Here is a 24817-nt window from a genome sequence, read left to right as displayed (position 1 = left end):
CCTCAACTGAAGCTCCTTTCTCTGTGATAACTCAGCTGTGTCAAGTTGACACAAAAATAGCCAGTACAGATGGGTTAAGTAAGCACTTGGATGGGTTAAGTAAGCACCTCAGCTGCTTGCCCCAGTTTGAAACCTGACATCCGGCTGCTCTCACACCCAGCACAGAATTCACTGGAAAAAATGTTGTGTTTTGTGTTATTGAGTTTATTGCTATCTAGCTTGGAAATCTATCCTCATTCAGAACAGAAGCCTGTAACCAGGAGTGGTGTGCCTTGGCCTCCCACAGAGACAGGATGAATAGTGAACATGTGCTCTGGGTAGGCAAAGAGATGCATGAGAACAGCGCAGAAGGAAGCCGTCGGAACGGGTTAGGGAGCTGAGAAAAGCTCCTTGAAAGAGGCCACTGGGGGGCTGGAGAGATGGCTCAGAGGTTAAGAGCACTGACTGCTCTTCCGGAGGTCCTGAGTTCAAATCCCAGAAACCACATGGTGGCTCACAACTATCTGTAACAAGATCTGATGCCCTCTTCTAGAGTGTCTGAAGACAGCTACAGTGTACTTACATATAATAAATAAATAGATAAATAAATAAATCTTAAAAAAAAAAAAAAGAAAAGGGGTAACTGAGCCCTACCTGGAAGAACAAGTGGGTGTGGCCATGTGGAAAGGAGAGGAAAGGTCTGCCCCTAGGGAATGGAAGGCACAAGGAAGGACCCCATAGCAGGGGAGGGAGGGTGTTAAGGGCTGGGGCCCAGAACTGAACTGGGTGTAAACCTTAGGTTTATTACTTAGCACCATGTTGCAGTGGGTGAGTCCCTAAACCTCTGGCCTCAGTTCCCTCTCTGCAAACCTAAACTGCTGTGTCACCTGGGTGTGATGACTACCTTCAAAGTAACAGGAGGTTAAAACAAGGAGGAGAAACGCTGGATGGGGACAGAGGCAGAAGCTAACGATCACCATGGGAGGAGCAGCTTGAGCCCTAAGGCTGCCAGAGGGCCAGCCCCTGCTGCTTGGCTCCTAAGAGGTCATTTCCAGTTCTGTACTTACTGCTCGGGCCTCTCCCGACTGTGGTCTTGGAGTATGGTTCAGCCGGGGGGCCTACCTTGCCTCCCCAGAATTAATCATCACTGCGGGCGGGGAGAACGTGCCCCCAGTGCCTATCGAGGAGGCCGTGAAGATGGAGCTGCCCATCATCAGCAGTGCCATGCTGATTGGGGACCAGAGGAAGTTCCTGTCCATGCTGCTAACCCTGAAGGTGCGTCGTGGGCTCTAGCTCTGGAGCTGTAGCGGGAGGGTGGTCTGTGGTGTAGCCCGAGGTACGTCTGGTATGCACAACTTTATCCTGGCGCCATTCAGCCAGTGCCATGAAGGTGGAGATTCCTCTGCCACACTGGGCTCCTGGGATGATCCTTCCCACTTACCAGTACATCCCAGCTTGCAAAGGCCTGGCTGCCCTTTGGTCACATGCTCAGGCCCCAGCATCACAGCCAGGCAGGGGGATGTCCCTTGTTGAACAGAAGCTAACGTCATCAACTACAGTCTGGCTCAGTCCACTGTTCCTTCCTCTGCTTCCTGGGACTCACCCACCTTAAAAGCATCACTCTGAAACCGAGTCCACAGAATTCCCATCTTCTTGTCTGTGACATCCTCGCAGACCAGAGCGTGGCTCTGCGGGGGAGGGGTGGACCCTCATCCGTCCTCTTTTCAGTGCACACTGGACCCAGAGACGTCTGAGCCTACAGACAGCCTGACCGAGCAAGCTATGGAGTTCTGCCAGCGGGTGGGCAGCAAGGCCAGCACCGTCTCCGAGATCGTGGGGCAGAGAGACGAGGCTGTGTACCAGGCCATTCACGAAGGGATCCAGAGGGTGAACGCGAACGCAGCAGCCCGGCCCTACCACATCCAGAAGTGGGCCATTCTCCAACGTGACTTCTCCATTTCAGGTGGAGAACTGGGTAAGTTTTCCTTTTCACTGTCCCTGGGGCTGTATGGGAGGGCAAAGCCCATGGTGGTGGTGACAGGCAGGAGTCTGTTAGGAAGTAGCCATGCTAGCAGAAGGTGTCAGATAGGGTTTTGGACAGCATCTGTGCTGGGTTCATAAACCTCTGATTCTAATCAACCTGAAATATAAGCAGGCACCTCCAGATCCACTGGATGTGGCCACCTTGGATTAGAATGACTAAGAGGAAAAGGTGCATCTGTCCTGAACACATGCAGCTGGTTTCCTCCCTCCGCCCCCATCCTTTAAGTAATAGCGAGTAACTCCTCACAAAGTATTTACAGTGTCTTTGGTTTCAAACATCATGTAGAGATGTCTTGGAAGCACACAGGAAAGCATGTGTTGGTCATGTGCAGATACATGTCATTTCACATACATAGAACACTGGGCTTTGGTGCTGAGGGAGGGAGCTCCCGAAACCTGTGACGACAGCGATGAGTGTGTTACCAGTGTGCCAGAGCTTATCAGCATGGACACGGAGTGTTTAGCTCTGCTGTGACCACGAGACTCTCGTCTCTGCTGAGTTACAGTGCACACACCCATCAGGTACACATCACAGCCCCGCTGCTGCTGTGGCTGTTAAAGGACCGAACTGTCTGGACCACAGTCCAAGCCCAGAAAAAGCCTGTTGTGCAGCAGCCTCACCCGGCCGGCCAGAGGAGTCTCCTAGCTGGGGCATCTCGGGTGCTCATGGCACAGAACACTGAACATGGCTCCTTGGTGAGGCTTTCAAATCCACTCACACTGAAAGGAGCCACGCTATCTGCAGCGCTGCTCTGATGTATTGGAGGTGCTGAGAGAGTGTTAATAGATTTTCTCCACTGATGAAATAAGCCAATTCAAGCCAAATTAAAAATATAAAATAGGTTTTGGGGAGGAGTAGCTCTTGGGCAGGTTCACCTGTTCCAAGGAATGGGGCCAGAGAAATTGCCATGGAGACAGTAGGGAGAGGGTGTCAAGCATGCAGGGAGAGAGAAATGCAGGAGGGGGAGCATGAGGGGTTAGAGAGGGGGAGGAAGAGGGAAAGAGAGGGGGAGAGGAGAAGGGAGAAAGAAAGAGGGAAAGAGGAAGAGAGAGAGAGAGAGAGAGAGGGAGAGAGAGAGTGCGCAAGAGAGAGCAAGGAGCAAAATGTCTGGATTATGTATAATCCAGAAGAGCCTCTGCAGGAGGGAAAGTCCAGCCTCTGGGCTGGAAAGTTAAGGGTAGAGGGCATGCCAGCCATACCCTATAACAGGTAGGGACTGAGGGTCCTTGGGAGGCCCTCACTTTGATATGTTAAATAACCACAGCAGCAGCTTGTCCTGGGTCTGAAACCCAAAAATGTATAACCAGATTTGTTCAAATTAAATGCAAGGGCAATCAAATCAAAGATGTCTTCTTTAGGCAGTTTATAAAGACCCTAACCTTAATGTCTCTAGTTAGGGGCTGAGTTATGTACAAAAAACCCTTAAGTTACCCAGGACCTCAAGTTGAAGCCCTTTCACCCTTGTATTAAAGGAAGAAACAAAGGCTAAGAAAAGTGACTTGAGGAAAATATTTTAGACATCATAATATTGTCTGGAACTTTAAGCATCCCAACACATTAAAGCCAAGTCCACCATTATGAACTGTCTCTAAAACACGTGGAGCTTTGTGTATAAGCCATTGTTATGAGATAGCTACTCCCAAGTGGAGAAACTTAAACATTAGACGTGGAGTCTAGTGTGGTAGGATGTGCCTGTTGTCCCAGCACTCAAGAGGTGAAGGTAGGAAGATCAGGAGTTTAAGGCTAGCCTCTGCTACATAGTGAGTTTGGGGCCAGCCTAGGCTACACAAGACCTTGTCCCAATTAAATAACAAACGAGAAGACAATAAGCATTATCTTCATTTTGATGGGCCAAGAATCATGGGCAGTTTATCTGAGTGGCCAGACTGGGAGTTTCCCATAATGCTAGTCAGAGCAGACCAGGTGGCAGGCACCTGACTGCACACTCATGTAATTGATCACTTGAACTGGCTTGGCGGGGGCCAGAGGCTTCAGTTCCCCACAGGCTGCTTGCATATGCTAGCATGGCAGCTAGCCTACCCTGTAAGGAATGATCTGAGAGTCCTCCCAACAGAAACTGTGTTCAATTGCTACAATCACTTGCAGCTGATACTCTGCAACCACAGGTCTCACGCCTGTGGATCTAACCAACATCAGACCAAAAACTTAGAAAATTCATGGGACTGTGTAGAGCCCCCCACTCCCCCTTTCTCCTCAGTACTGGAATTGACTCTTGGGGCCTCCAGAACACCAGGCAAGAGCTCTATCACTGAGCAATCTCCCTGGTTCTCTTTTTAAATTTTGAGAAAAGATCTTACTAAATTCCCCAGGTTGGCCTTGAACTCAGTGTAACTCAGATAGGCCCCAAATTTGTGATCCTCCTGTCTCAGCCCCCTGAGGAGCTGGGATTACAGGCCATGAAGACCTGACTATGCAAACGTTTTCACTATTACTAAACGCTAGTTTATTTATGTAGCATTTATACTGCATTTGAGATTCTGGGTAGTATAGAGAAGGCTTAAAGAATATGGATTTTCATGGTTTTGTGCAAATACCACACAGTTTTATGAAAGACTTCGGGCATTTTTTAGCTTAGTTATCTGTGGTTTGAATGGGTTTGGCCTCCATAGATTCACGTGTTTGAATTTATGGCCCATGGGGAGTGGCACTATTAGAAGGTGTGGCCTTCTCCAGCACCATGTCTGCCTGGACTCTGCCATGCTCCCCACCATGATGATAATGGGTTACACTTCTGAAACTGTAAGCCAGCCCCAATTACATGTTTTCCTTTATAGGAGTTGCCTTGGTCATGGTGTCTCTTTACAGCAATAAAACTCTAAGATGGTATCTGAAAAGGTTTCTGGATGTCCCATACCCCCTGTATTCTGAGACAGGGTATGTTCATTCAAGGGAGGATCATAATGGGGACAGGTCAAGGCTGTATTTCATTATGTAATGGAGAGAAACAAGTCACTTCTGCTCCTGGAAGTGACACCCATCATGTCCTCTGTAACCTGACTGCAGACTAACCCTAGTTCACTGTGACACAGAGGGGCTGATGTGGGATAATGCTAAAGGACTCTTGCCTTAGAGGCTGTACAGTGTATCCTGCTTCTCTGGCTTAGTACCTGACTTCTGGATCTCACATGACATCTGTCTAAGTTACTTTTCTATTTCTGTGATAAAACACCACGACCAAGCCAACCTATAAAAGAAAATGTCCAATGGGCTTATAGTTCCAGATAGTTGAGTCCACAGTAGCAGAGATAGAAAATGGAAGAAATCTTTTGAAACTTCAAGCCCACCCTACTGATACACCTCCTCTAAGGCTGTGTAACCTAATCCTTCCCAAACAGTTCCACCAACTGGGAAACCAGTTATTCAAACACATGACCCTACAGGAGTCATTCTCTTCCAAACGATACCTTCTCATGGAACCAAACCCAGGCCACACTCATTTCTTCCAATTTTTCTTTTAGGACCCACCATGAAATTGAAACGGCTCACGGTTCTGGAGAAGTACAAAGATATCATCGATTCCTTTTATCAAGAGCAGAAACAGTAGTCAGGAGCCATGCTTGTGGCTTCTGCTGGAGACCAGCCTGGCAAGCATCTTCCTGAGCGCCAGGTGTCTCCAGTGGGCACAGGAACCTGTGACAAGCTGCTTCCACCCTTTAGTTCAGGGCAGGGCACTGACATCTCCAATCCCTTCACGTGCAAGTAGTTTCAATTCTAACCACTGCTCCTGTTCAGGTGTCAAGCGAGACCATTCTCCTATCAAAAGAGAAGGACCGCTCGCTCACTTTGGCTTCAGGTCCAGGCAGATCTACAAGGTTCTAGTTCACAGGTCTCCCAGGGGGCGCTGTTGGAGAGGGAAAGGGATGGCAATCCCATTACTAATGTGTGCTGCAGAGACAGCAGTCACAGCTCGCCTGACTTAATTCTGGCTTCTTGGAAACTAGTACCACACTCTGCCACCTCACACACAAGAGGCTTGATGCGTAATAAACTGCTGCTGCCTATGTGACTGTATTTAATATGTAATTTTCAGTATTAAACCTTTTAACAGATCTGCAACAAGTACCGGATGTCTTTTGTCAATGGGCAGGTGGGACAGAACATACACAGTTAACTCACAGAACTTTAGTATCCTTTAGTACATCATCAGCGGCCTACAGGGGTGAAGGATGGGGTCTGGTGGAAGCAGCCAACTCTATTACCACCTATTTCAACAAGCTAAGCTAAAATGCCCTAAGGTACCTGACCAGGAAATACGCAGAGAATGCAAACACCTCAGTCAGTTCTTAAGTTCTTTATTACTGTGAACCCAAAGCCACTGCTAACCAGAACAATCCAGTAAGACAGGGAAAGCAGCAGTTTTAAAGTAAAATACACAGAAGATTTTAAGTCCAAATAAAAGCTTTAAAAAAATGACCCAGACAGGGACATCTGTTAAGAAATCCCTTGTGACCAGGGTACATTATGCAAAGCCACGAGTTTGCAAACTAGTGCAAGGGCTAAGGGAAGACGGCTTGGCTTTGGTGTGGGCCAAAGGCTAGCTTCATGCTGTGGAGCAGAGGCTGTGGGAAGAGATGAGGGGCAGAACCTGATGGTCAGCAGCTGGTAACACAGGCCCCAGCTTGGCCTGATTTGTATGAGCTTGGGCTGAGTCAGTTCCACCTCTGCAATTAAGTCTGTAATGGGTGCTACTGGAGCAGAAGGCAGTGACTGGTTGCTTTAGGGAAAGTCAAGGGGCAGCCAGGCCTTTCCAGGGTCACCTGCAGCACTGGCTGGAATGTGGCCACGTGGGAGGGGATCTGCAGTGGCTGGCTCCCATGGCTGACAGCTCGAAATGCTGAGGATCTGTCTAGTGAGGAGGAGTGATCTCCCTTATCTGAGAGCTCTTCCCCCAAAATAGTGAATCTCAAGGTAACAAAAGAATCAAATACACAGAGAGCATCAGGGGCTTTGACAAGGATTACCGATGTAGTAACAAAATTACATCATTCATTATGGATTTCTTGGAGCTTACATTTTTATTAATAGTAATTCATGTATAGGACAAATATCTTTATTTCCATATTTTTAAGAAATATACCATTTTTTGCTGTGAACTTTCCCAGTAAATTTCTTTTGTACCCACTAGTATTAGAATAATGTTATCTTGTGCGATTGTTAAAACCCTGTTTTATTCCCAGTTTGTTTTTCATAAACCAAAAATCCAGGGCTTTTGTTAAAAAGTTAAATATCTTCTCTTATTAATTCTGTATCAGAATATTTACAGTTGAGGAAAAATGATTTTGCCTGAAGTGTAAAATGGGTTAACAATGATAAATGATACAGTTCACTTACAGTTTACAAAATAAGGTTTACAGACGGACAATAAATACAACCAGCACTTGGGAAAACCCTTTGAATGAAGGCCTGGGGCCATCATGTGCATCCATTGCAAGGGTTTGGTTAAGAAAAGGCCAGATTCAAAAACGTACTCTGTCAAGAAGCAAGCAAACCAATGGTGGGCGCCCTCAAGGAGGATTACAGGGTATCCTTTTGGAGTGATTGACTGACTGCAGCAAATCCACCACCGCGAGTGCTAATCTAAGTCTTTTACTCTACGACAGATTTCTTCTGTGAAGTCAGAGCACTTCGCGTTGCCTCCCAGATCTTTTGTTAAGCTCTGAGAATAGAAAGAGAAAAATAAACATTCATCACTACACTAAATTAAAGCAAGGACATTTAAACACTCAGTGAAATAGGAACTGAGCAAGATACTAATCAGTCTACTGATTTCAAACAGAGGTTCGATCACATACCATCTACCTACCCTGCGAGGCCTGGGGAAATCCCATGAGGTGTGTACCGAGAAACACTCCCAAGTCAGGCATGATGGTGCACTGCTACAACCCCAGCACTGAGGGGCTGAGGCACAAAGATTCTTGCACACTCAAAGCCAGCCTGGTCTATACATAGAATTCCAGGCCATCCAGAGCTAGACAGCAAGACCTTGCCTGTCTTAAAACAAGGCAGTTAAAGAAACCACTGAAATGGCCACTCCCTTAAGGGGAAGGCTCTTATTGTAAATAAGAAAGAGAAGTTTCCAGAGGCACCTGGAAGAGTTCAGAGCAGAGGGAAAAAGGAAACGTTGTGGTCATGGCCAGGGCTATCTTTGAGAGAAGTAAGAGAGAACAGTGGAAATAGTAAGAGATGGGGGAAGGGGGGAGTGAGAAGTGCAATAAGGGTGGCAGGCAGAGGCAGGGAAACAGGGAAATGGTATCTGGGAGGAAGGAGGCCAGGAAGTGAAGAGGCGGGATGCTCTGTGAGGGCTTTGAGATGTAGAACAGGAACTTGTGAGTGGGCTGAGGGACTCTGAGATGTAACTACAGGAGTGAGTCAGTGGGGAGCCACGTACTTTGCAAGCGCTTGAAGAATGAATGCTGGCTTTTATCTAACCACCAAAAATCCTTCCTTGGACTCATTGCTGCCTGGATATACAGACCTAAGAAACGCCTCTCAAGAATAAGAAGAGAGCAGGATGGTAGTCCAAACTCTCCCCTCTGTTCAGACTACTGACCAAGAAAATACTGATTGGTTATGGATAGTTACATGAAAGCAAATCTAAGCATAAAATCTGTGGGGAAAATTTAAAGCTAAGAAAAAAGATCATAAGGCCTATTGGGTCTATTTTGGTATTTGGAGGCAAGCAGCATGACAACATTTACACAGTTAATCCTAACTTTCCTCTTTAAGAGAAGTCTCTAGGATGACCAATCTGTTTTCTAACAACTCGTGTTCTCTTTACTACAAACAGACATCAGTATGTTAAATTCCCTCTTGCAGCTATGTCCTGCAGAACCAGGAGACCCCCGTGTAAGTCAAGCATCTCCCGGCTCAGCTCTAGACTTACTTCCCAACACAGGCTTGGGATAATAACAAGAGCTCATGCCCTCAAAAGTGATGTCTGGCTGCTAAAAACATGTTTTCATTTCTTGTATTTTGGCCATAAGAAGTAATCAAAAGCTGTAACTTTCAGAAAGGACCGGCTTTGAGGCACTACTTTAAGAATAACTGACCAGACTGTAGAGCTAACACCAGTCCAGCTGAGTGGGCCTGTGCCTGCCTCTGGCTCTCACACTCTTTCTGCTGTGTTCTGATGCCTGTTAGTGTCTCTTCATTCTTTCAGAGGAAATATTTGGATTATGTCACCCCCCCCCCCCCCCCCCCCCCCCCCCCCCCCAATGCACAGGTGCACATTAGCCTTCCTCTGGTTCAATCAGGAGTGCACACTAAGAATCTCTATTTCAGGATCTGGGAGGCAGAGGCAGGTAGATCCCTGTGAGTTTGAGACCAGCCTGGTCTACAGAGCGAGTTATAGGACAACCTAAGCCTACACAAAGAAACTCTTGTCTCAAAAACAAATTAAAAACAAAACAAAACAAAAACCCCTGTTTAGCATCAGATCTTTCTGGGCTCTGTTCTCTTTCCACAGAAGAAACACATTTCAACCAGCTTGAAGTTGTGTAGATTTACAGATACCTTTCCATCCTTAATTGTAGCAAAACATGCAGCCTCGATTTTTGCTGCATGGTCAAAAAGTCCCATGTGGCGAAGCATCATCACAGCGCTAAGCAGGAGGGCCGTGGGGTTGGCCATGTCCTTGCCTGCAATGTCCGGGGCTGTTCCATGAACCTGTGATGGCATCAGAAGACACGGTGAGCAGGAGGGAGGCAGGAACGGGCAACCTTGGTCTTAGCATTTACCCAGCATGCACCGAGTTCTGGGTTTAATCCCCTACACCAACAAAAATGAAAGGGCAAAGCAGCCTTCTGGAAAAGCTGAGGTCTCCATCCTCTCTGCCAATAAAAAACAATCTACTGAAAGCTGCTGTGTGCAATCATTGACACAGATCTTAGAAATACATAAAGCTGTGAAGAAATGAAGAGCTAATTTTAAGTGCAAAAATATGGGCCCAAATTAGAGCGGTGGCCGGGTGAGGACACCACAGTGGCTGCACAGGTTTGAATCTCCCATGTAAGAGCTGGACGTGCAGCAGAGGCAGCTGTGATCCAATGCCCGGATAGGGAGGCCAGGGGTGGAGTCCCGGGGAGCACGTGGGCCAGCAGGCCTGGGGTTTGCAGCAGAAAACACAGAGATCGTATCTCAAGGTGGGAAGAAAGAAGCAACACTCTGATCCCCACATAAATAAGCTAAGCAGGACACACACATGCCCCCAGTGTGTGTGTGTGTATCTGTCTCTTACTCTTACACACACACATGCGCACGCGCGGCACACACACACACACACACAGACCCCATACAAGCTCATCATACACATAAAAAATTGTGGGTTAATGATAGTTTTCAGTAAACTTTGATTAAACACTTTAAAGTGAAGGAAAGCACATAAAAAAATATCTGGCCAGACATGAGGTCAGAGGATGTCCAGTTTGAGATATATATATATATATATATATATATATATATATGTGTGTGTGTGTATATATGCTGGACATGGTGATGCATGGCTTTGATGCGACCACTGAGAGAAGCAGAGGTAGGTAGATCTCTGAATTTGAGGCCAGTCTAGTCCACATAGCAAATTTCTATGTCAGGCTTAGGATTTTGAGACCAGGTCACAAAAATTAAAACAAATACAATAAAAAATAAAGTCTAATTTCCCAGGCAATGTGCAAAGCTGCAGAGTTAAACCCAACGATAAGGCTGAGTGCTGCTCTCAGCTGCAAAGGTGCAGATATGGGCAGAGCGCTCCATGAAGAGAGCTCCTTCCTACAGACAGGGAACTGACAGGAAGGGGTGGCCTGAGAGGAGACACCTGAAAAACTGAAAAAGCACACACCTCTAATCAATCCCCAGGCCAGAGGCAGAGGACGAAGGATCGTGAGCTTGATGCCAGCATGGGCTATGTATAAAAGGGGACATTCTGTGTGGGTGTCAGGGTCCTTACCGATTCAAAGATGGCAACACCGTTGGCTCCAATATTGCCACTTGGAGTCACGCCAAGACCTCCAATCAGTCCTGCACACAGATCACTGAGGGCAGAAAAGGACATTTTGAAAAAGAAAGCAATTCACCTAGCACTTAGATTTTAGTATTTAAATATTATACCCTCCCCTCACTCCAACCCCAGGGAAAAGCAGAGTTCCTTGGAGACATGGCTCGTCCCAGGCTTCAGGGTCAGAAGTGGAGGTGACCTGGAACAGCTACTGTGCCAGGGTGTTAGGCAGGGCTCAAAAGACAGGCCAAGTCCTAGGGATAAAGAAGCCATAGACAGAGGCACCAAGCCCAGTCAAGACAACCTGAGCCAGTGAAGAGCTCACCAACAGATAAAGCAGAAAACCAGGGGTACACACACTGGTATAGAAAACTGACTACACAGTTAAGACTCTGCCTCAAAAATGAAAACAAATAAAATTAACAAAACAAACCAGCTACTTCCCTCAGATAATGCGTAAAGCTCCACAGTAAAAGCCTACGTATAGACTCCGAGGAGGAAAAGCTTTCACTTCTCAACAGAACACCACAAAAAAAGGCAGAAGGAAGGGTGGGCTCAGAAAGTCAGCACTTCCCAGCATCCCATGGGGGTAGGAGGGAAGGATCCAAAAAGGGAAGAACTGGTAGAGGAAAAGGTGGCAAACGCCCCATCTGAGGACTGAGGCTGGGCACACGGGTTCCCTGGGCCATTACTGTAAGGTTTTCATCAGTCTGAGATTACATCAGCAGTGACTGGGCCGGGATGTGGAGCACACAATAGCTCAGCACACACCTCAGCACACAGGGGTGGGAGGAAGAGAGAGGACATTATGGAATGAGCACCAATCCAGCTAGCTGTGCAGGTAAGAGTGCCCTGCAGTGACACTGGATGATGTAACTCATCTTTTACAGCGGGTACAATAGCCTATGCTATGCTACTGAAAACACTGAGCCGCGATGTTTATGTATAAACTATAGGCCAAAACTAAAAAGGGCACAGTGAGACTTACCTAAGGATGTCTCCATATAAATTTGGCATGACGAGAACATCGAACTGGGATGGGTCTTGTACCATCTACAAGGAGTAATAGGCGTGCATTTAGCAATCAAAGTCTGCATACCGCGGCTCTACGGACACACCGTGAGAAACAGCCAGGAAGCACTGACGCATACTTACATTTAAACATACAGTATCAAGGTACATCTCATTAAATTTAATGTCTTTACAGTTCTCCGCAACTTCCCTGCATTTTTGCAGAAAGAGCCCATCTGACATCCTCCTGTATTTAATACAAATAGATGGATTGTTAAAAAGAAAGCACAGAATCATATCAAAGAAAATTAAGTTTAAGAAAGTTAAGTTCCAAGGGGCTCACTGAAATGCTTCAAGGCCAGGGTTCAGATCCCTAGCACCCAGGGAAAGGATGTGGCATGCAGACAAGAGCGATGACAGCCATGGAGCCAAGCAGTGAACTCCAGGCCACTGAGAAACCCTGCCTCACAAAAGATAGACACTGTTTCTAACGATGACACCTATAGCTGTCCACCATACACAAGCACACATACTTGTACCTCCCCCCCGCAAACACACACAGTTGTTTGTTTAAAGAAAGAAAAGCCTGGTGTGGCAGCATGGGAGCACAGTAGCATACGCCTTTCATCCCAGCACTAGGAGGCAGAAGCAGGTGATGTTCACGGGTTCTAAGCCAGACAGGGCTACAGAGTGAGACCCCATCTCAAAAACAAATCAAAATGAACCATTAAGTTCCAGAATCCAAACACCTGGTTTCAATTATAGTATAATTACTTCTTGGACAGCTAATACATTGGGAGTTGAAAAGTTTTCAGGTAATTATAGATGTACAAAAGTGTAAAGATATGCTGGGTGTGGTTGGCACATGCCTTTGACCCCAGCACTCAGGAGGCAGAGGAAGGCAGATCTGAGTTCAAGGCCAGCCAGGTCTACAGAATTTCAGAACTAGGGCTATGCAGAGAAACCCTGTCTGAAAACAGTAGCATAAAGGCATGAGACAGTTTGCTCACCACAGAGAAGACCAGATTTTTGAAGCATTATCCATCAAGAACTAAGAAATACTTAATTTTTTTTCTTTTGAGACAGAGTCTCAAACAACCCAGGATGGCCTTGAACTTGCTATGTAGCTAAGGCTGGCCTTAAACACCAAGTGCTGGGAGTGTAGGCACATAGGGACCGTGCCCGGGTTCATATGAAAATTGTTTACTACTGTGCAGGTTCAGTCCTTTCTTAGGTTAGGGAAGCTCTGTCTTTGTCTAGTCAGAGGAGCCTTTAATAGACTGGGCTTGAGGACCTGAAATGTCAGAGACACTTCTGACCATATCTGCTCTATTTTAAGCCCTGGAGTACATGGATGGCACTTGAGAAAACACCCTTGCTCTCCCACTTGGGAAATATGAACTGTGTGGCCTCTGCCAGCCCAACCATGTTTCTCCAGCTTCCTTCTGCCAGCTCAGCCCCCTTAACTCCCAGGACTTGAACTCCTGGCCCCTTCATTTGTCCCTATCATCTCCCCAGTGAGGTCTCAAAGGAGAAAATGCCATTCTGGCTGGTACGTGGTTCTTTTCCAAATTCTGGGACTCAGAGAGCCAACTAGCGACTAAGTCCTGGGAGCTCTCTCCCCACAGCGAAGCAGGTCAGCCCCGGCCACCTGGGACTCACATGATGTTAGCTTTGTGCACAGCTGTGACGTTGCTCCGGTGGTTGTTCCGAGCGTACTCGAAGGCAAACTCTGCAATGCGCTTGCTTGCTTCTTCGGTGATGAGCTTGATGCTCTGCACAACCCCATCAACGATCTGCAAGAGAGGAAGCTGGGCTCACTGGAAGGGGCACAGCAACACTTTGGTACCAACCAGCCTCAGAGTATAGAGCACATTAGTGTGGCAGCCTGCACAGTCAGTGATAACAAGCCTTGCTATACAGGGACCGACAGAGACACACCTGTGGAGTCACCAGTCAAGGGCACATCTGTGGAGTGGGAGTTCAACTGTAGAGGGCAAATTCCCAGGTTTATACCAGGCCTATACCCCAAGGATAGGCCAGGTTCTTCCTCCCATTTATCTGAGTGGTCAGCCAGAGACCCACAGCCCCCAAAAAACACCCACCAACTCCTCACAGAGGGGACGGGACACTGGTCTGTCGTTGAGAGATATTTTCAACTGAGAATTTGAACAAGTGCCTAAAATGTACAGAAAGAGATCTCATAGGGAATAAAAACCATCTCTGACCAGGTGAGGAAGGAGGCACGTGTCTTTAATCCCAGCACCAGGGAAGCAAAGCAGGCAGATCCTATGAATTTGGGGCCAGCCTGTTCTACATAGTGAGTTCCAGAACAGCCAGGGCTTAGAGACCCTGTCTCAAAACACGAAAAACAAAAAAGCACCTCCCAAAACATCATCAACTACAAAATCTCTCCCCAGCAAAGAAAGAAACAAACAAGCCAAAATAAAATTCTCTGAGATGAACATACCACATGCTCAATTCCACTGTATTCTCCTTCCGTGTTCTCTCGGATGGTGACGATATTTACATCCGTGTAAGGGGTTTTATAACCTTCAATTGAGACACATGGCCGGACATTGGCATAAAGGTCAAATGTCTTACGAAGCAACAGATTCATGGATGGATGGCCAGCGGCTATTGGGGTCTTTAGTGGGCCTGTAGGAAAGAAGAATCAGGTGACAACAGGGTATACGGTCTCACAGGGAACCTACTAACCTATGCGCCTCCTGTAGTCTGTGTTCTGCCTTCAGCTTCATCCCTCTTCATCCTAGTGTAGGAACTTGGCCTTAGTTTACCAGCCAGTGGCTTTCTAAAGATGAGATTCAAACTTGGATCTGAACATGGTTTTAAGGCCTATGTCAAATCATAGCCTTAAGCATGTATTAAAATAACAAAAACATTAAAAATTGAATGAGAGGTAAATGGAGCTGGAGATAACAGACATGGTAAAGTTGGGATTAGTCAGAGATACTTCAATGTTTTTACTAGAGTTTTCAAACACATTTCCCAAATAAGAAACAACATTCTCAGGCCAAGAATATAGCTCTACAATAAGCAAATAAATAAGTAGGGAAAGAAAGAAAGAAAGAATGAATCTAGAGAAGAATGCCTCTAATTCCAGCACTCAGAATCTCAAGTTAAAACAAAGTTCTAGGTCAGCTGGACTATACTGTGAGACTCAGTTTCAAAAACATAAACACTTAGTAAATAAATTAAGTACCTTAACACAATGGATACTTCCTAAAAGGAGGTCCTCACTTTTGACAGACCACCAGGCTGTATTTGGCTGCATGCATTCAAACTATGACGCCTAGACTCAGCCAGAGCCTCCCCACTGTACCTTTCAAGCCCATCTTGTTCTTATCCATGGACTCCTTGGCTTCTGGAGGGATCATCCACTTTCCTCCTGGTCCTTGAATCGCTGTGACATTGCGCTCCTCCCACTGAATAGGTGCCTAGAAGCCACACAGCAGCACAGTGAGCTGGACAGACTGAACTACTGATGCTGAGACTACAGAACGACTAGTGTCCACACATAGTAAAGATATGTCCCTTAAGGTCCCAAAAGTTCCTGGCATGCTGTAAGTGATACTCACTAGTGCCCAAAGGGACTCTGCATTACCCTGGCTAGTCATCACACCCAGCTGCCACCTGCTCATTTATTTTCTCCACCAGGACTCTTATGGTGGCTATAATTAGATTAGCATAAGAAGTGGAGATAAAAGGTTCAAAGGAATACAGGGATGAGCCTTGAAAAGAAAGTGCTAAGAGCAAAAAGTCCACCAGAAAAGACCACTGCTATGAACAAGTTAGCAAATCTATAAAGGGAAGGCAAACGATTGCCTGGGCTAGGAGTTGGGGGGCTGGGGGTGGGTGAGCAGGGGGAGAAGAACTTGGAGTGACCGCTATGGGTTATGGGCTATCTTTTTTGGTGATAAAATTGCTCTGAATTAAGACTATATGGATGGCTGCACAACTCTGAATATACTAAAAATCACTGGACTACATGTACGCTCATTTTCAGATACCTTTCAACTTTGCTGTTGGTTCTCACCTTCTGCCTTGTTAAAGACAGGGTCTCTTGCTGTTTGCTGCTGTATATGCTAGGCTAACCGGCCTGCAGCCTCCCAGAGGTTCTCTACCTCTGCCTCCTATCTGGCAACAGGAGCACTGGGATTACAGACACAATCCCGCAGGATGCTGGGATCTGAACTCAGGTCCTCACACCTGCACAGCAAGCACTTTATCCACTGAGCCTTCTCCCCAGCCCTCGACTGTACAGTTTTAAGGAGTGATTTGAATAGCATGTACTGTATCTGAGTAAAGCTGTCTAAGGAACAAGAAACGCCTATGAAGGTACTGGTGACTAGTGTTCCTTCCTTTCTCACTCCACCATTCGGATGAGAACTGACATTTGATAGCCAGCAGAACTGCGCAGAACTGGACGGAGGACAGAGAAGATGATGTGGACCTTGTTCGCAATTCTTTCTTTCAAAATCACCTATATAAATGCTGAAGCATTTTTTTCAGGAAGTCACAATAAGGCAGGTAAGTGAGTAGGAAGATTTAAACACCTTAATCCCATGCGGAGTTTAAAAAGCACCACAAGTACTGCAGTGCTATTTTGATTATGTAATAAATAACACACACCAACTACCCACACTGGCAGTGACAGACAGCAGTGGGCCAGTCATCCAGCTCTCAGACTGCTGACACAAGAACACTACAAACTCAAGGCCAGCCTGAGCTGCACAGTAAGTTGTTGTGGCTGGGCCTGGTGCTGTTTGTATTTTGATGCTAATTCTGCTCTCCTGGGAGGGGCTTCAGACAAGGAGTGAGTCACACGTACTCAGATGACTTCTTGTGAACCAATCCCCTAATGAACAAAGGAACCAATCACTGGGTGAGTAGGAGGGACTTCCAGGTTGGACAGAGGAAGAGAGGAAGCAGGAGAGAGTTAGGCCTTTTGGACAGGGATAGCATGAGGACAAGATGTAAGTACGAGTGTATTGCAATTTCAATGGCAGATCCATTGGGATTTGTCACCGGAGGATTTATATTTAATAAGGCTTATAAGATTAGGATTTTAGTTGTTGCACCCAGCGATTGAGTTACCGTTGTTTTTAAACTAAGTTTGTGTTGTTTCCCTTCACACGGTGGCTTGTCTGGGTTCAAGAGAGAAAACACGGGTTTGCCTGAGGTGTACCAAAAAGGCCATGGGGGTTTTAAAGCATGGGGTGGCGTGGTAACAATCTGCCAGTAGGAACTAAGCAAGATGGGTAGAGAGATTTTGGAGCACTGAGTTAGAGTCTCCACAAGATAAAGGCAGGTGGCCCATTGCCTGCCAGTGCATGGCCCACTAGGTCCCAGGGCAGAGTTTCGGATTCTTTTTTAAAAAATATTTCCCGCAACATTAAGTTCTAGACTGAGACTAGCCCAGGTTTCGGAGTTAGACTGTGTCTTAAAAATAAATAGGGACCAGGGAAATGGTTAGGGGATTTAGATCATTTGTTGCTCTTATAGAGGATCCACGGTTTAGTTTTCTGCACCATGTGTAAGCTCACAACCATCTGTAACTTCAGTTATAGGGGATTTGACACCTTCTGGCCTTCAAAGGCACCAGCCATGCATGTAGTGTACATACATACATACATCAGGCAAAACACACATACACACACAACAAAATAAGTTAAAAAAAAAAAGTAAGTAGACAAAACAACAATCCTGGTTTTTGGAGGCGGTATCACCAAGCTGGTCTGAAACTTACTATGTAGCCAAAGCTGGCCTTGAACTCACAGAGATTTGCCTGTCTCTGTTTTCCAAGTGGTGTGATTAAGGTCTAGACAACCACACTCAGCTTTTTAATAATTTCATTGCATTTATTCATTTCTGTGCATACAGATCGTGTGCGGTCGCAGGCGCCACAGTGTTTGTGGAGGTCAGAAGACAGTGGGGAATAGGTTTTCTCTGCACCATGTGGGAGCTGGCAATCAAACTCAGATCATTAGGCTGGGCAAGGGCCTATACTCAGTGAGCCAACTTACCAGCCCTTGATTTTTTTTTTTTTAAAGCAGAAAATCTGTGGAGATTAATAACAGCACCTACAGATTATAAAGTGTCTATGGAATACCCTTAAAAGAATTTTAACAACACTTACTTTGGCAGCATCAAAAATCTTCATGACTGAGGCTGAAATTTCTGGGCCAATTCCATCTCCAGGAATTAAAGTTACTGTCTGAACCTGAATATGAGAAATCATTGAGGAAAACAGTAAGAATTGGTTTTAATTTTTTTTATATATAAAGAGAGTATCTCTCACAGAGAAACTCACTTCCCCAGTGTATGTCTGAAAGACCCAAATGCTTGAAAGACAGCAAATCTCCCACTTTGATCTTGACAGAGGCAGAATCCAACTCCATGATACTCCACATCTCTGCTCTCAACTGAGTTTGGAAATTTAAATAGTAATGCAAACGATGCCCTTCAATAAAACAAAAGTAAACTACCAAGTATACTTCCTGACTTGCATTTCTTTTCAGACAAACTTCAACGACCTGCTGATTCACATCTGTAAATCCCAAGACAACAAACAGCTCAGCACTGCAGCTCTGCACCAAAGCCCCAGCTTCCTGGTCTGTGGAAGCCTGGGGGGGTTCTTAGCAAACAGCCAGGTGCATAAAACTCCAACATGTTTCCAGAATTTTGGAGATCTGTTTTGACCCTCTAAGAAAAATCAGATTTCATTTTTGAGGGCTTCCACGTCCCCCCAGTTCCTCTATAAAACTGGCTCCATCTTGAGAGCTAAGTGAGTATGGGGTCAACAGCAACCAGTGATGTGGTCAGACCTGCAAGGGCCAGCGAACAGTCAATGTGTCTGTGGTGTAACATCAATTACTTGTTCCAACTGCTCTGAACAACGGTAAGCTAGCATTTCAAACACTGAGGAAATAAAATATGTCAGAAGAAAAGATGAGAGGATTTGAAGACTCACTCAGACCCCTCTTTGAGGGAACTACATTTTACTTGGCATATAGTTCTAGTTGCTTCAAGTATATTTTAAAAACTTCATTAATTGAAGGGGAAGAGTAAGATAAATATAATTAAAATATACTGAGTACATGTATGACATTCTCAAAGAATTAATAAAATATTTTTTTAAATCATAAACTTATTTGTTTTAATCACTAATTCAACTTTCCCTGGTCCTCTGCCTTATAATGACACCGGGACAGGATGACTAATTATTTCTCGAGTTTTATATATGGCTGAATCAGCCCTTTTGAAAATATAGATCTTCATTATTTCTTTCGAAATGGCCTCACTGACCAGGCTAAGGAGCTCAGGGGCCCTGTACTTCTGTTGTACCTCCTGCCTCAGCCTCCTGAGCAGCTGAGATCACAGCTGTACCATCAGGTCCAGCTTCAGAATGGGTTTGAAATGTTGGCATGGCTACTCTTGAGCTTCAAGTGCAAGCCTTATTCTGTATTTTTTTAAAAAATGTTATTAGTTCTTTGAGAATTCCATACAGCGTGTCTTGATCACAGTCACCTCCCTCCAACTCTCCCCAGACTCACCTCCTCCTTCCCCGCCCACCTAACTTTGTGTCCTTTTTCTCTTTTCAAGACCAATTTGTAATGCTCAAATATTCTTGAACATGTGGATTTCCAATGGCCCATGGTCATTTGACCAGGGCCTACACTCTAATTAGAGAAACCAGACTCTCCCTCTCCCAATAGCTAATACTAGCCAATCATTCCCATGGGCCCAATACCCCCTTCCATGCTGGGATTTAGTCTGGTTTGGGCTTGCATGGGTCTTGCTCATACATTCAACTGCTCTGAGTTCGTATCTGCATTCTGGCATAAGCAGGGTTCCTCTTCCTGTTCTCCCACAGGTGATCTCATCTGGGAAGCTATTCTTCTCCAGAATAGACAGCAAACAGAGGGGGAAATATACTATGGTCTCTTCAATTCCTCATGGCATAAAACATCATGTGGGAGTATAGGAATGAAGGAATTATAAAATCCAAATCAGATTCTATAAAAGGGGATACAAAAATAAATAGGAAGTCACTGACACACAGTCTTGGAATGCTCCAAAAATGTGGCATCAGCTTTCCAAGCACAGGACTCTATAGCCAGGAGTTCCCAAAACAGCAGATTTATTAAGCACGAGGTGATCTGCTAAAGTGGGGTCTGCAGGCTGCACAAGGAAAGTGTAAGCCTGCAGGGCCCACAGAAGCACAAGGTGTTCATAGCTGGTGACCAATCTACGGTTCTTAGGGAAGCTCAGAAAACAAAAATGCAGAGCAGGGTTTGAAGCTTCTCAACAATTTCTTTCAATTTGTACTTGTTTTTGAAAAAATAAAACCCCTAGGTGTCTTAAGACACTAATGAGATTATAAAATAAGGTAACAGGCTCCGGGTAACTTCTATTTTTAATCATGGCTCCTTGAAGATATTAATGGGACAAGCTTACATAGCCAGATGTAACAGACTCCTTTTAAATAGGAAAATGATAAGAGATTTGTGTATTTGTCTGCCAATAATTTTAGTATACATTAGACGTGTGGCCAATTCCCTTTAGTTTTAAGTAAATAGAGATGGAATGCTAAGTAATAAACGTATTTGAGCATCTTTCTTGAGAAACTTCTAAAAGGAAAAAAATAAAAGATGTAATTATACTCACACCACCAGCAAAACCTCTTGTCACCTGTTTTGTGTTGTGGAATGCACCCAGCAGCCGAGAGACCTACATTAATATCAACAGAGAAATGTTACACACAGAACTCACAGCTCAATACTTGAGTCATTTCTGATAGTTTTGCTTGGGGGAGTTGGAAAAACTGGAGGGTTTTTTGGTTTTGTTTTTAACTTGGAGAGGTTCCAGGAATACCGTCTCAAATATTATTAGCTCAACTGGCTGACCTGCTCAGACTTGAAACCCTGGACTGATATTCTGTGTGTTTTCTGTCTTTGGCTGTTTGTGTGGGCACGTGTGGTAATTAGTATGTGTATGCATGTGAAAGTCAGAAGTCCACACCCGGTGTCCTCCTCATCTCTTAGTTTTGGAGACAGGGGAGCTCACCAATTTAAGAAGATGTGGCCAGGGAACTCCAAGGAGCCTCCTGCCTCAGCCTCATTGATGCTGGAATTGCAGGCATGTGCCACCACCCACTTTTTTGTAGGTGCAGGAAGTGTGAATTCAGGGCATCACACTTGCAGGACAAGCACTTTACAGACTGAGCCAATTCCCCAATCTCAGCAATAAAGATTGTGAAATCTTTTGATATTTTTGAAATTGAGTTTATGTATGGAAGATCTGTGAACAGAGTCTATGCTTTTTGTTTTGGGGTAACAAAACGGGGAGTGCAAATGAGCTTATAAACCAATGCATGGTTTCTCAAGTTCCAGGGAAGCCAGTGTACAATCTGAACAGAGGAGAGCCTGGTGTGGTAGTATAGCAGGGAATTCTCTGAGTTCTAGGCCAGCCAAGGCTACACAGCGAAACCATCTTTTAAAAAAAAAAAAAAAAAATCTCACGCCTGCTGTACTGGTCTTCAGAGTGAGTTTAAGGTCAACCTGGGTAATTTATTGAGATTAGATCTTACAATTAAAAACGGAGGGAAAGAAAGGTGCTGAGGAGGTAGCTCAGTGGTAGAGTACCCCTGTCACCGGGCTTAAGGCCCAGCACTACAACAGTAATTAAGCATCCCAAGACATGCAAGCCATTTATGATTTGTCTGCTACTGTGTCTACAGTGCCTGGTACAACCCAGGCCATCCTCAATCCTGCGTGTAGCTGAGGGTTCCCATCCCAGCTTCCGTGGCTGCAATGGCTGTCTTCTAACAGCTGGGATTTCCCACATTTTCATCTCTCCTCTATGTTCTTGGACTGAAATAATGCACTGACAAAGTCCATCCAGAGAGAAGTTCACATGACACACTGTCTTTCACTTTATAATATACTTGTGAATCATTTTACTCCTATAAAACCCAAGGAGATGCGTTTTCAGGCAAGAGGACCTAGCCTTAGCTTCCCGACCTTGATTTCAGGCCCTGGATCACCTTAACCCTGTGGCTCCTCACTTCCTTTTTACCTTCATATTCCAACCCAAACCAAGAGATACTGTGTAGGAAGTAAGCCAGGCTCATCAGTCTTTGGAGCCTGGAAAACCTCTAAAACCTTCACTTTCTCAGTGGGAAAGCACCTATGATCTGCAAATGACCTTTTTTTTTTTTTTTTTTAAAGAAACAAATAAAACTTTAACGGACACTGGGTGTGGTGGCTCATAACTCTAATTCCAGAACTTGGAAGGTGGTGGAAATAGGAAGATCAGGTCAGCCTTACCTACAGCCTCAGCTAGACTAGTGGAGATACTGTCTTCAAACAAAACAAAGCCCTGCCTGAAAGGAAGCCCAGTACTATAAAAATCCAAATACCATTTGGTACTTCAGCAGTTAACCTCGGGAGCCCCTTCTTAAGCCCTAATCCCTTGAGAGAGACTGAACCAAAGCCTGGGCCACTCTGCCAAAGGTCACACAGGCAATCAAGTCCCAGGGGAGCATCTTCTGACCCTATGGCCAGTAAGTTCTGAACTCTTGTGGATTTTTCTTACAGGGCTAAAGGAAAAAGCAATTTCCCAGCACGCTCTTTACTACTTAGCCTTATTTAGTCCCCCAAGGCTAACTACACCTAGCAACATGAATCAGGTAGAGTGTGTAAGCCCAGACATTAAAGGACTTGTTGCTACACCTTTAAAACCAAATGTGACCTAACAGCATCTCAAACAAAAGTGGGTCTGAACATAGTGACAACGTAGATTCTAGTCACTGAACAAAAAAGCCTAGTGACTAATGTCCCAGAATCACTGTCTGCTTGATCACTGCCAAGACAGATACATCGATAGCTAGGAAAGCTTCAGGCTTTCGTGTCCTTCTACATAGAATAGGTGCTTTTATGCAGAAATACCTGTGAACAAACACATGTATCTTACAGGTGGGCTCGCAGATGTTAAATAGTTTGCACAGGATACACAACTGGCCAATGGCTTTGTCAGGATTTAAAACTAAAACCCCCTAAATTGAATTATTAATAAACAATAGTGCATCTCCAAACCTCTCTTTAAAGAAGGAGGGCAATATAAATTTCATTAAAAAATTTGCATTGCTTATAGCAGACTTCTAGGGAGTAGAAGTCTGCTATAAGCAATGGCACCTGATGCCACGATGGCATCAGATGACCTACGGCCTGGTCAGTACTATATCCATAATTAGCTAAGTGACCTTGGCCACCGGAGAGACAGAAAATCAAAATACTCGGATTTCTCTCAAAGATGACAATGACCTCCTGTATGACCTTGAGCAAATTTGTCTTCGAGGACAGGTCAGCTCCACCAGGAAACGAAAAGACTGCATATGTAACCTGAAGCGCCTTCCAGCTCTAGTACCTGAACTATCAGGGAGAACTAGAGAGTCCCAGATCGCTGGGTTCCCAACAACTGAAGGTGAAAGGACGATGATGCGATCTCCCTGAAAGTTCAGAGTATAATTCCAAGGAGCACGATGCCCTGCGTCCTCTGAAGGAGGAATATCTACCAGGGCACCAGGCATCAGACTAGGAAGAGTTCCAAGAGGGAGAAAAATCTGGCTGACCTGACGGCCCGGGATTCCCTCACCTCGAAAACCCTCTTGCGCCCAGCGTTTACCCGGTCAAAGGCTGAGGGATCAGGGAGGGGCGACCTGGGCTTGCTGCCCGGAGACCCGCAGGTGACAGGGCCGCGGGGCCTAGGCGGCCTGTCTGTGACCCTCAAGGGCTCCGGGGGAGGCCTGTGCTCCTATCCTGGAGGAGACTGGTGGGGACACCCGGAGCAGTCCTGGCCGCCTTGACCTTGACGCCGTCCCCGCCCGGCGCGGCTGTCCCGGCTCAGGGCTAGCCACGCACGGCGTGCCGGCCACATTCCCCGAAACACTGCCCGCGGGCCATGAGCCTCCTCCGCGCGCTCGCCTCCGCCATCCATCAGGCGGGATCACAGCCTACTCTCCCTGCTCGCCCTCGAGCTTGCTGCCCTGTAGCGCTCACCTTGGACACCCACGCGGACCCGGCCATCGCGTCCACTTCCCTCACCGCGGCGACAGCGGCAACACCAGGGCGCATGCGCATAGCCCTCTCCCCAAGCCCGCCCCTCACGGCCCCGCCCCGAGGCTCCGCGTGGCCCCGCCCCTAGCTCGGGTCTCCTGGTCGCTCACCGCCTGGCTCCCGACCCCGCTGCACAGCTGCCGCTAGCTGACCAATCACCGCCTTCATCTTTTGATGACGCGCGGAGCGGGCCCAGCTGCGACCCGGAAGCCTCCTCCCCTTCCTCCCGCTTCATTCATTGAAAAGCTGTTTGGATGAGTGTTTTGTTTCCGACCTATTAGGGGACCAATCAGCCTTCTTTATTTGGCTGATTGTGCGCCCCTTAAAACTTTGCAGTCCCACTGGGACAAATATTTTGCTTATTTTCAAACATTGTTTTGTTTTGTTTCATTTCTTGAGACAGTATCATGGAGCTTCAAACTGATTATGTAGCTGAGGCTGGGTTTGAACCCCGGACTGCCGGGGGTTCCTCTTTTCTTGCCTCTATCTCCCAGGTACAGGGACTGTTGGCATGCACCATCTCGCCTAACTTGATTCTTACTTTTTATTTTTTTTCGAGACAGGGTTCTTCTGCATAGCCTCGGCTATCCTGAAACTCACTCTCTAGACCAGGCTGGCCTCAAACCTACAGAG

At 46.1% G+C, this 24817-nt stretch overlaps 2 protein-coding genes across 2 annotated transcripts in view; one reads left to right on the top strand and one right to left on the bottom strand.

The window, feature by feature from the left end:
• Positions 1-6101, top strand: part of Acsbg1 (acyl-CoA synthetase bubblegum family member 1) — a 60050-nt gene extending 53949 nt beyond the window's left edge. Inside the window, exons 12-14 of the mRNA XM_021171826.1 lie at positions 1115-1254; positions 1708-1954; positions 5503-6101. Coding sequence (XP_021027485.1) covers positions 1115-1254; positions 1708-1954; positions 5503-5588 — 473 coding nt within the window. The 3' untranslated portion in view covers positions 5589-6101. The remainder of the gene's footprint in view (positions 1-1114; positions 1255-1707; positions 1955-5502) is intronic.
• A 219-nt stretch (positions 6102-6320) lies between these two features.
• On the bottom strand, positions 6321-24337 carry Idh3a (isocitrate dehydrogenase (NAD(+)) 3 alpha). Its single transcript, XM_021171421.1, has 11 exons — positions 24128-24337; positions 20736-20798; positions 18205-18288; positions 15388-15502; positions 14515-14702; positions 13707-13840; positions 12189-12291; positions 12022-12086; positions 10986-11070; positions 9557-9709; positions 6321-7700 (listed from the first exon to the last, which is right to left on the bottom strand). The coding sequence occupies exons 1-11, from the start codon at positions 24206-24208 to the stop codon at positions 7617-7619; spliced, it is 1155 nt and encodes a 384-aa protein (XP_021027080.1). The 5' UTR covers positions 24209-24337; the 3' UTR covers positions 6321-7616.
• Between the last annotated feature and the right edge of the window lie 480 nt (positions 24338-24817).

Source organism: Mus caroli, chromosome 9, assembly GCF_900094665.2.
Source record: "Mus caroli chromosome 9, CAROLI_EIJ_v1.1, whole genome shotgun sequence".
In the NCBI taxonomy this organism is placed as follows: Eukaryota; Metazoa; Chordata; class Mammalia; order Rodentia; family Muridae; genus Mus; species Mus caroli.
This window is presented reverse-complemented; position numbering and strand designations above follow the sequence as displayed.

Excerpts from the sequence above, each read along its gene's own strand:
- Idh3a (XM_021171421.1), bottom strand. The coding sequence starts at position 24,208 with ATGCGCATGCGCCCTGGTGTTGCCGCTGTCGCCGCGGTGAGGGAAGTG. Across the intron at positions 20,799-24,127 it reads GGTCCGCGTGGGTGTCCAAG|GTCTCTCGGCTGCTGGGTGC; the intron begins GTGAGCGCTACA and ends ATATTAATGTAG. Across the intron at positions 11,071-12,021 it reads TTATATGGAGACATCCTTAG|TGATCTGTGTGCAGGACTGA; the intron begins GTAAGTCTCACT and ends TTCTGCCCTCAG.